The sequence below is a fragment of the Dunckerocampus dactyliophorus genome, chromosome 13 (genome assembly GCF_027744805.1).
Source record: "Dunckerocampus dactyliophorus isolate RoL2022-P2 chromosome 13, RoL_Ddac_1.1, whole genome shotgun sequence".
NCBI classification, from domain to species: domain Eukaryota; kingdom Metazoa; phylum Chordata; class Actinopteri; order Syngnathiformes; family Syngnathidae; genus Dunckerocampus; species Dunckerocampus dactyliophorus.
Window position 1 is genome coordinate 24,580,833 of NC_072831.1, and position 11,355 is coordinate 24,592,187.

The following is an 11,355-nucleotide window of genomic DNA, read 5'->3' on the forward strand; positions in this document are numbered from 1 at the left end:
TAGCCGCCACCGGCAACTAACACATGACCTTCTGACCTCTGAACTCTTCACCCAATGACGAGCCGCCCCAAGCCTGCCTGCTGATCAGTTAACTGGTAATTTGCCTTTCGCTAGCCTCTCGGACGCAAGTGACAGAGCGAGAGAGAGAGGGAAAGAAAGAGGGCGAAATAAGAGGGAGGCGCCTACCCTAACAAAACCTTCACACAAACATGACAAAAAAGTTGTGTAATACGCCATTATTTTTATGTTTTCAGCCCACCCCCTCCCCCACCACCCCCTCCCCTCCCCTTTCCTTCTGTTCATTAAGTTCAGTTCCCATTCGTTCTCTTTCTTTTTCTTCACGAGTCACACAGCGGGTGGGGTGTTTGTGGTGTTAATCATAAATGTGCACTGAAGTTTAATAGCAATAAGATGCCAACCAGAACCCACCCGTACCCGTGTGGGGGGGGTGAATCATCTAATGTGGGTTTAGAATGGCAACACAATGCCCCTCAAAAAAAAAGAAAAAGAAACAGAAGGAAAGAGAACACTCACGCTCTTAACTTGGATTTTCTGTCAACATGTTAGTGTGGTGCTCTTACTAGGAGCGAGCTGACACATTCTGGGTGTGCCGCCCTTTTAGCCTTGCCCCCAACAGCTTTCTGTCTGATTGGTGAAACACATGCATGGCTGTCGTGATTGCAAACAATACGCTTTGTTTTTTTTCTCCTTCTTTTATAATCTGTGTGTTTCATTTTTTGGGGGAATCTGCGCTTAATTTTCTGTTCACATGTTTTATTTTGTTTATTTTTTTTTTTACTAGCAGCAGGGGCGGGTGGGTGTTTTTCTGTCACGCAAAAAAAGAGGCAGCCTGCTAACGCTAAGATGGGATGGTTATAATTTGGAATGAAGGGTTTATGTATGTGTGTGTGTGTGCTTGTGTGCTTTCTTTTATGTTTTTCTTTTAAATACTATAATGAAAGTAGGGTGTTATGAGGCTTTGGGGCATCCCCTCTCCCCCCGCCACCCCCAATCACACTACATTCATTTAACAGTGCCTGATGCATTTAGAACAAAACAAATGAGTTCGCTTAAGCTGTGATGATCAAAAAGACAAAAAAAAAACAAGTATTAAGTGTGTGTATTTAGCCAAAGGGTTTCCTATGAATTATTGTTATGATTATTATACATCTGCGATTATGCATCTGTCTCGCAGAGGGTGTGGTTTTAAAAGTTTGCAAAGGTGTGAATTTGTGGTGCCTGCCTTCAGCTGGATGAGGCAACCAGTCAGTTAGCGTTTTCATTTTGGATTTGGATTTGAAAAAACACAACACTAAAACAACTATGAGATTACCGTAATTACTAGAAATGAAGGGCACTCGCTTTTTTTTTTATTTTTCCTATGCCACGTTGCCAGTTTTTGGGGGGCGTTTTTAATGATTATATTCGGCCAATTTAGTCACATGGGAACGCGCCAACCTGAAGGCGCATCCACAATGTGTCACACCTCTCGGGCCCCCCCACCCCCCCACCCCTCCACCCCTTCCACAAGTTTTGTTGAACTCTCAAGAAAAAAAAAAGGATGTGAAAGCCATGCCTGCCTGTTTAAATTGCTTTATACATACGTCTTTTATATATATATATATATGTGTGTGTGTGTGTGTGTGTGTGTGTGTATACATATATATCCATATATGTGTGTGTATAAATATATATACATATGTATATGTGTGTGTATGTATGTATGTGTGTATATATATACACACACACACACACACACACACACACACACACACACACTAATGTAGATACGCCATTGCATATATAAATACAGAAGCGAACAAAAAAAAGATAATTTTACAGGGTGCTGGTGTAGAGAGAAAAAAAATCTATTTTTGGCAATTTTAGCTTTTGATACTTTACTTGCAGATACAAAATCTGGGGAAAAAAAATGACAAAAAATGGGTGAGGAAGTGCAAATGCTGTTGGCCTGGATTTGACTGGAAAGGAAGTGTTTTTAAAGGAAAAAATAGACAAAAAAAAAAGAAGTGCCTTATCGAGAGTGGTTTCTGTTTTTCTGATTAGTCCAGTTGTGTTCAGTAAGTGAAAAAGACAAAAAATTCCAGCACCCACCCAAGATGGCGCAGCAGAGCGGAGCGGCTCGTGTTTTGTTTTATTTTTTATTTTTTGCCGCCCCCGCCGCCGCCGCCGTCGTCGTTACTCTATGCAACCAGAATTAGCTAACCAGCTAACTATGTGCCATGGGTTTTTTTTTTTTTTTTGTCTTCCTCAGATTAGTTTTTGGTTTTTTTGTTACTTGACGGCCCTTTACTCTGCTGTGTGAGCAGGCTTCTGATTTGAAAGAATCACACCATTGTTTTCTTTTTTGCGTGTGCGCGTGACTTAACTTCCTAGAAGAAACGGAGCTGCCGGTAGCAACGCAGTAGGACACATTCGAGTCGATCATGAGCTGAGAAAAATACATCCACAGTGTTTGTTTCGACGCCAATTGAAACAACGTCGTAATATCAACATTTATTATCTGTTATTAGCTGTTTCGTTCATGGCTTTCTCATCAAGCCGTTGCACCGAAAGGTCAATGAAATTCTCTTTTCTTCCAGTGTTATTCTTCTTCTGATATTATTTAGAAAAATTGAAATGCAATATTAAAAGCGGAGACGGCTATTCAGCATTTGACAGTATTACCCGAATTCTCTCCGCGATGTTACGCGCTACGGTGTCATTGTGTTCGGCTGTCCATCAGGTGGAAAGTTGAAAGACGTTACCGACCGTATTCTCTTCTCTTGGCCTGCCTATTACACATGTATGATAATGTAATTAACAGCCATTGTTACAGGTTTATAATGTATTTTTCTAATCTCATTTTATATGTATATTAATCATGTTTCTGAGTGCTTTTTTTATGACCCCCCCTGTCCCCCAAACCCTTCCTTCTCCTCCCCCTGCCCTGCCTCCTTCACTTTTTTAAGTGTCTCTGGTGGGGAGTGTTGCCTTCCCCCCCCACTCCCCTGTTAAAATTATATTTTGTTTCAATGCCCAGCTTGTTTAACTCATTAGCTACTTGATTAGTTTTTTTTCCTTGTCATAAGTATTTTTACATGCTTGCCATTTAGTTTTCATGGTGTATGCTGTTATTTTTTTTTTCTTATTAACCTCTTGGCATTTATTTTAATAAAACATTCTTAGTAAGAATTTTACTAACTCGCTGATATTTTTGTCTTGTGTTTTTAACCAGTTTCATGAATGTATTGACTAGGTCTGGTTCACGGACTAACAGAATTAAAAACTGGTGGCTCATGGACACTCACACTACAAACGCACACACCGAGAATGTCTTCTCATGGAAGTTGTAGTAGAAAATCGTACCCCCAAAATGCTATTTTTCACCCGACATTTACCCCAACGGACGTCACAAACTAAACCTGCAACAATTACTCTATGATTAATTGGTTATCCAATTAATCGACAACAATTTTGTTGTTAGATTAATCGTTTTGAGATGACAAAATGTAAATACCCCCTGATTTTCAGCCTCTCAAAATAGTCGAGAGTGAATCAAGAGCGCCTCTGCTGGTTGCAGCCGTGTAGTGCACTCCATTTTGGCTCAGTTGCTTCAAACCTGAATAATTGACAAACAAGTCCATGCAAAAGTACCCGAAACATTTTTGTTCAAGAAATTGACCTAAAATATTGTCTTAAAGGGATAGTTCAGATTTTGTGAAGTCGTGTGACATCCCCATCAGTGAAAAGTCAGACCCCTCAGTCACTCGGCGTTATTTCCTCTCCCGTCGTGTCACTACGCGCTCCCGCCTGTCCATTGTTGTGTGTGTGTGTGTGTGTGTGTGTGTGTGTGTGTGTGTTCCACGGTGTTTACAACTTCATGTCAAAAAAATCCAAACTATCCCCTTAAAGTTGAACCACAATCCCAAATTGGAGGAAATCATATTTTCCCCCCTCTTTTTACGTATTTTGTGTGTACCCCACATACCCCACATAGGAAAGTCATGATTGGAGTAGAACTTGTTGACGGTAAAGTTCACTTCAAAGTTTGCATTGCATTTCGCTATTAAGAGGGACTTGTATGATTGCCCAATTTGACCTAAAAGTTTCCTAAAGTTGAACAAAAATCCTGACCACACAGGAATTTTTGGGGGCTTTCAAAAAAAATATTTTTTTAAAATACGCATTTAGTTTTGTAAGGTTAAATCATCCAGAAAAAATGCTCATGACAAGAAAAGGAATTTAACAAAAACTGGACTTGTTGACGGGGAGGTTAGGTGCCTATTTTGTTGGGTTTTTTTTCCTTTTTCTACTAACTTTGACAGTTAGCACTGCAGAACTGTGACTTGAAACATTAAATGTGCAGTATTTTAAGAATGCAAAAAAGCAGATGTCATGTACTTCTTTTGACTGCAAACGAACTGAGACTGAATGGAGAACGCCTCTGCTGGTTGCAGCCCGGTAGTGCACTCCATTTTGGCTCAGTTGCTTCAAAACCTGAACAATCAACAATGAAGTCCACATAAAAGCAACCTAGAAATGATTATATATATATATATATATTTTGCACTTTCTCTCAGAATCTGACCTAAAATATTGTCTTAAAGTTGAACCACAATCCCAAATCGGAGGAAATGACCAGAAACATGTTTCCCCCTTTTTACATATTGGCTATCGATACCCCAAATAGCAAAATGCCAATGATGACAGTAGAAGTTGTTGACGTTAAAGTTGACTACAACTTTTGTATTAAGCTTTCGCAAGTAACAATTCATGTAACTTCCTTAATAATTATGATGAAATTTCAAAAATAAACGACTCTGAGATGGAAACTTTGAAACTATAACATATGAGCCAAACCTTAGCGTTGTTGAGCTCTATTTAAACGTTTTGTCACAATTTAAAACCTGCTGGGGTGAGAGCTTTACGGTCCGTGCCCAAACCCTACTAAATTCCCATGAGAAGGAACTTCACCAGCCACATGACAAACACGATCTAACTGGAAAGTGCACGAGTTGATGCGCGTCCCTCACTCCTCCTGCTCACGCATTTCTCACCTCTGTGCTGAAAACGTGAACTCTGCTGCCACTCTTCATACTTTTGCCCTGGCTCGCCCAAACACCGCTGCTGCGTCTCTCCCGGAGACCCCGCTCTTCCTCTTTATTTTTTTTATTTTTTTATTTTTTCTCCATGTCCTGTCCTTCTGTGTCTCGCACCCCGGGAGGCGACAGGACGGTTACTAGCAGGGAATAAAATGTCTCGGAGTTTGACTCGATGCCAAAACACGTCACCTGCAAGGGATTCATTGCACAGAGCGGAGCATGTCGTCATTGTGTGGGGGGGGTTAGTGTATTTAAAAGCCAGCGAGGGAGTTTTGTCATGTCGAGATAGCGACGTTCTATTCATCTCTAGCTGGTGCAGCATTGGCGTTATTGATAAAAGCGCTAATACCAAACCCTGGGGGAGCCTCCATCATCAAACACCGCAACCACACGCCAGTATATGAACCACTTAGGGATCAAAACGAGCGCATTATTCCTTCCCAATATGGATTCCAGCTATTTATTCTTTGACTTTTGTATTCATTTACTATTGTCTCAAACACTGCCAGTGTCATTCTGCTGCTTTTATTCCTCCTCCCTGTACTCGAGGTGTTGTCGCTGACACACGTTGGAAAAGATTAACGTCATTAATCCTTTTTATTGCGCCTACACATTTTCCGACTGCGCTTTTTTTCTGTGGGCAACTCGGCCCTTAGCGATTCTCCTCAAGCGCACAATGAGATTAAACATGTTTAACATCAACTTTCTGATGAATTAAGTGAATTATTAAGAAGTCCTGTCATGACTGGATTACAGGGAGTCAGCACAAACCTGATAGTGTTTTTTTTTCCTCAAATAGTGGCCTCTGCTCGAGTCAACACCATGTCTTGGTTGATTGCAGGATGCGGTGTCCACTTAAACCAGGGGTTTCCCAAGTGCGGCCCGGGGGCAATTTGTGACAGGCGGGTGTTTTTTTTTTTTTTTTTTTTAAATTGGCCCGACGGACGTTCTGAAACTATAATTTAACAAGAAAAAAAACAGCAAAATTGGAAAAATCTGCTCTAATTTTACAGGAATTAAGTTAGAATATTAAGAGAAAAAAAGCTGTAAAAATGTTGTAATTTGACGACAAAAATGTCATAACATTACGAGGAAAAATAGTAAAAAAAAACAAAAAACCTTGAAATATGCAAAAAAGGACCCTTTTTTAATAGGTTGTAATATTGTGAATGAATAAATAGAGTTATAACTTTTGGGAAAATAGGTTGTGAGAAAAAGTTCTAATTTTACGAGAATAAAGTCATAATTATGAGAAGAAAATGTACGAGTGGAAAGTTGAAATAGTTGGAAAATTTAAAAAAAACAACAGAAACAGCAGAAATGGGGAAAAAAAACAGCTGTAATTTTACGAGAAGGAAGTCAAAATTTTAAGAGAAAAAGGTCAGATTTTAAACGACAACATGTTACAAGAATAAACTTGTAATATGAGGGAAAATAATGTCATTTTAGTAGCAAAGAGTTGAAGTATTAAAGAAAAAAAAATATTTTTAAAAAATGGTTAACGTGAGAAACAAACAAAATAAACTAAAGTTGTAATTTTTGAAATATAAAAAAAATGTATATGCGAATGAAGTTGTAATATTTTGGGAATAAAGTCCAAATAATATGAGGATAAAGTCATGATATTATGAAAAGAAAATTTACAAAGATTATTTTGAAGAAAGCTAAAATATTTTGAATATTAAAAAAAACAAATGGCAACCAAAAAAAAGAGCAAAGGTCATACTGATAATAGGCTTCTTCACCTCTATCACAAAGCTGAAATGCAGTTTTTTCTTGAAATATACATACAGTATATATAACTTAGCATTTGTTACTTATCAACGAGGCCCTTGCATCCTTTTAGTCACTATGTGGCCCTTGGTGGAATAAAGTTTGGACACCCCTGACTTAAAGCAAAACTTTTTTGGGCAGCAGGTTTTCCCAAACTTTGTTATCGGACATAAACAGCAAAACTAAAATTGTAGCTATTCTTTGACGTCCGATAAGCAGCCAACAAAATACACTCAACAAAATACAAAAACAAGTAACCCTTGTTTTTATCAGGGATTATTGTATTGTGTGTAAGTCAAACCTGCAATAAAAGCCTGTTGTTTCGGCAATCAAGTCTGGTGCTTGTGTGTCTCATCCAACATTACGCTAACGTTACTGACACCTAGTGAGCAGTGTGGAATACTGCATATCATCACAGCGTCTTTAAATGCGTCTTCTGAATGTCGACTTATCTGTATTTTAGTTCATTTAGCCATTTTTATGCTTAAATTATTCATTTAGGCAAAAAATATGTAAAATTTGCGTAAATATGCATTTTTTTTTGTTTACAAATGGACCATATTCCACGAACCGCAAAGTAGCAAGGGATTATAGTACAGATTACTTAAGATAAGCAAATTGAGCCACCGTCATAAGCGAAAATATATTGTTCATCAAAGTATTTATTGATTTCTGGTATTTATTGATTTCCGGTGCATGCGTACAAACAGACGCCTAATTCAAATAAACACCCCTCGGCCACTATTTGAGGAAATGAGGAATTATCCTTGATAACTTTTGCTTTTCATCCAGTTCCAAGTGTGGGGGAAAAAAGATCCTCTAAAGCACAATAAGACGTCCCAAATGCTGCCTCTAAGAAGTGCCTTCTTTTGTGTTAAATCACTCAAGTGCCACTTTGGTCTCCCACGTTCTCTCGTATACAAATAAATCGATGACACGCATTTGATTGGACCGCGGTATATCGCCATGGCCGCTGAAAAAGACGCGTCTCAGGGCATTCAGTGTAATTTTTTGTTTTGTTTTTATTTTTTTTGGACCTACTAACGTTTCCCACCTGTCCATCTTGCCTTGTCTCTGGCTAACAAACATTCCTTCAGTGAGTTAAACGGCAGGTTTGTCGCACTCGAGTGGAAAATGACAACAAAATTTAAAAAAATATATATTTTAGCCCCACCGGATGTTTTTCTTTATTTTTATTACATATGCGTTCATTTGCAAAATACTAGAATGCTATATATACTGTAAGGTCCTTATAGTTCCCAATAGTGGTGCACTACAATGTGTGTGATGTGTAGTGGCATATTGTGTTGTTTTTTTAAGAGGGGTTAGACTGAGAATTTTGGGTGTCAAACATGTAAATGACCGTTTTGTTGCTCACACCAAAAAAAAAAAAAAAAGTAAAAAGGGAAAAGAAATGTGTGCAATAAAGAATCATGTGTACAAGTGTGACTTCCCTTCTACTCTACTGCTTACTCTTTATCCGTGACATCGTCGCTTTGGATTTGCGGGGACCTTTTTGGCCTTCAAAGGTAGGTTATTTTTATTTCCCTGCAACGGCAGAAAGTAAATGTTATAAAAGTTCACAGCTGGAAAAGTAACTGAGAAGAAAGGTGGACTTTTTTGTATCATTGTGTGTGTATGTTTTTATTTTTATGTTGACTTTCACAAACCGCATCTACTTGTGTCTCGTGGCACACACGAGTGACTTCATTAAGAGTTGGGGTGTTGCAGCGACCCGCCACATCCAGCAGGGGGCTTTTTTCTAATAAATAAAGAAAAAAAACATCAACCTTTAAAAGAAGCATGCATTTCCATTTTTAGCTGGAAAAACAACAATCAAAGCATAATTTTGTGTGTGTTTTGTGCATAAATATGAGTTCACAAAATGATTTTTTTTTTTAAACGCATTTAATTTGGAAAATAATGACTACATTTCTTGTTTCATGCAGTTCAGGTTCACTGGTGCATTTTAATGTGAATGCCAAAGCAGATTTAGAGTTTTTTGGGATAAACATTCAAAACTCAAAATTTGGAGATGCATGATTTATTTTAACATTAATATTAAGAGTATTATTAATTGAATTACATTTCTAAAGTGTATTTTTCTGCTGGTTTGAAATACTGAATGCAAAACTACTTTTCATTCCACTGCAGCGTTTTATGTTGATATGAAGGGCAAAGGTGAAGTTGTTTTTTTAAAATAAATAAATACATGGATACTAAATTTGCAGCTAGATGTTTTACATTTAACACCAACTATTTAATACAGATTATATTACATTATTGGAGTTTTTTTAAATACTCCGAAGCAAAATGTGCATTCAGCTGCTTTTCAATAAACACCATTAAATCTATTTTAGATTTAACTCCGAGTAAAGTACAGTATTATTGACAGTTTCAAAAATACATAAAGACAAAATTTGAAGGTGGTGACGATTGATTTTTTTTTTTTTACTAGACAATAGCATGCAATTTGTATTTACTACAAATAGTATACAGTACAGTATAGAGTCACTGATAAAAAAAAAAGATTAGTTGTCTTTTGTATGTTATATAAACTTTTCAAATTGTGCATTATTGTGTGAATGTGATTAACGGTTGCTATCAAGGAAATATAATCAACTGTTTCGAGTGGAGAGTGGTCGTCTACCCAAAAATCAAAATGGCACTCTCCGTCCAATCATATTGCAAGCCTTCATGAACCAGGAAGTAGTTGCCTCGCTAACAAGCTGTAGTAGTGCCCTTTTTCAACACCTTATTAGCATGGTGAGCTTCCATCTTAAAGGACGAATCAAACCAACTACTTCTTGGCTTTTATTATTATTATTATTACTTAATAAGCTAGTTAAGTAAAGTTATGTTTAATTTGTTGAGGCTGGCCGTGCACCAATTCAAAATGGCGGCAACACGCTAACTAGCATGAGGACTCCATGCAGCTACGTAACCACAAGCGATTGCATTCACGCTTAAAGATACAACAAGGAAATATGAGATGCATGTGGTCAAACTACATGGATGAAAGCATCTGGACATCAACAGGAAGTGAAAACAGACGAAAAAGGAGCAGCGAGAACAGATTCTACTCGTGTGAAAAGACTTTATGTCCGTTCAACCGGAAGAAGCAGAAGGTAAGGCTCACACACTCAAATACACTACAGTATATGGATACACCTGCAAAATGAAGGGTATAGTTTTAAAAACATGCGGTAATTGAGCCTATTATTAGTGTGGCCTACCACTGGAGACAGATAGCTAGAAAGGTTGAAGTCAATTTAAACTTTACATAATATACAATTAAAAAATACAATATTGCCATTTTATGAGCGTTTTGCTATTTATATATTTTATTTTCTTTAGATTACGGGTAACAATGTGAAACAATAGTAGTAATATATTTAAAAACATATTTAATAGACAACATTTTTTACAGGTGTTTTTGCAGTAGGCCCCTTAAATCTGTAGCCTGCTGTCATGTAGGATCTTTGAAGAATAGCGTTTTTTGGCAGTAAGTTCTTCAATCCATCCATCCATTTTCGAAACCGCTTATCGTTCGGGTCGCGGGGGTATGCTGGGGCCTATGCCAGCCCACTTCGGGCGAGAGGCAGGGTACACCCTGGACTGGTCCAGTACGTTCTTAAAAACAGCCAATCACTCTTGGCATATAGACGATCTTCATCTCGCGTTTTTACACTATGTCCTTAGAAACAGCAGCGCACTGCTGTCATATAGAGGATCTTTGACTACTTTGTTTGCAGTTGGTCCTTAAAACAGCAGTGTTCCTGTCTTTGGGTACTCTTTTTTTTTTTCTTCAGTAGACCCTTAACAGCGGTGCACCTATTATTATTATTTAATGGATCTTTGAGTAGCATTTATGCAGTAGGTGCACTCCTGTTATGTTGATTTGTGACTTCTATTTTTGCAGTTGGCGCTTAAAAACAGCAGAGTGCTCCTGTCATATAGAGGATCTTTGACTACTTTGTTTGCAGTTGGTCCTTAAAACAGCAGTGTTCCTGTCTTTGAGTGCTATTTTTTTTTCAGTAGACCCTTAACAGCGGTGCACCTATTATTATTATTATTTAAAGGATCTTTGAGTAGCATTTATGCAGTAGGTGCACTCCTGTTATGTTGATTTGTGACTGCTATTTTTGCAGCAGTTCCTTAAAAACAGCAGCACACCATTGCTAAAAGTTGCTGAATATTGGCTTGTGTGTTTTGAAGGGGGGTGTAATGTCTCACAACAAAGGGGGCTGCTGGAATTGACTTTTAATATGATGCATGCATTGGGGGGGAAGAGAACGGAAAGAAGAGAGGAAGTAGATGCCAATGGCGGCTTTGGCCTCCAGGAAGATGCATCAAAGGAGCATTTGTCGCTGAGCCCAGCTGGGAGTGCGCGCGTGTGTGCGTGTGTGTGTGGCAAGAGTGGAAGGGTTGCATCAGTAGTGACAGATGAAGCAGCTTCCTGCGGAATGAATATAGGGCA

General features: G+C 38.2%; 1 protein-coding gene across 1 annotated transcript in view; it reads left to right on the forward strand.

Moving 5' to 3' along the window:
* The window catches only part of qkia (QKI, KH domain containing, RNA binding a), a 94,801-nt gene extending 91,592 nt beyond the window's left edge, over positions 1-3,209 (forward strand). The window contains exon 8 of the mRNA XM_054796672.1: positions 4-3,209. Within this exon, the coding sequence (XP_054652647.1) occupies positions 4-20 (17 nt within the window). The 3' untranslated portion in view covers positions 21-3,209. The remainder of the gene's footprint in view (positions 1-3) is intronic.
* The last annotated feature ends 8,146 nt before the right edge of the window (positions 3,210-11,355 follow it).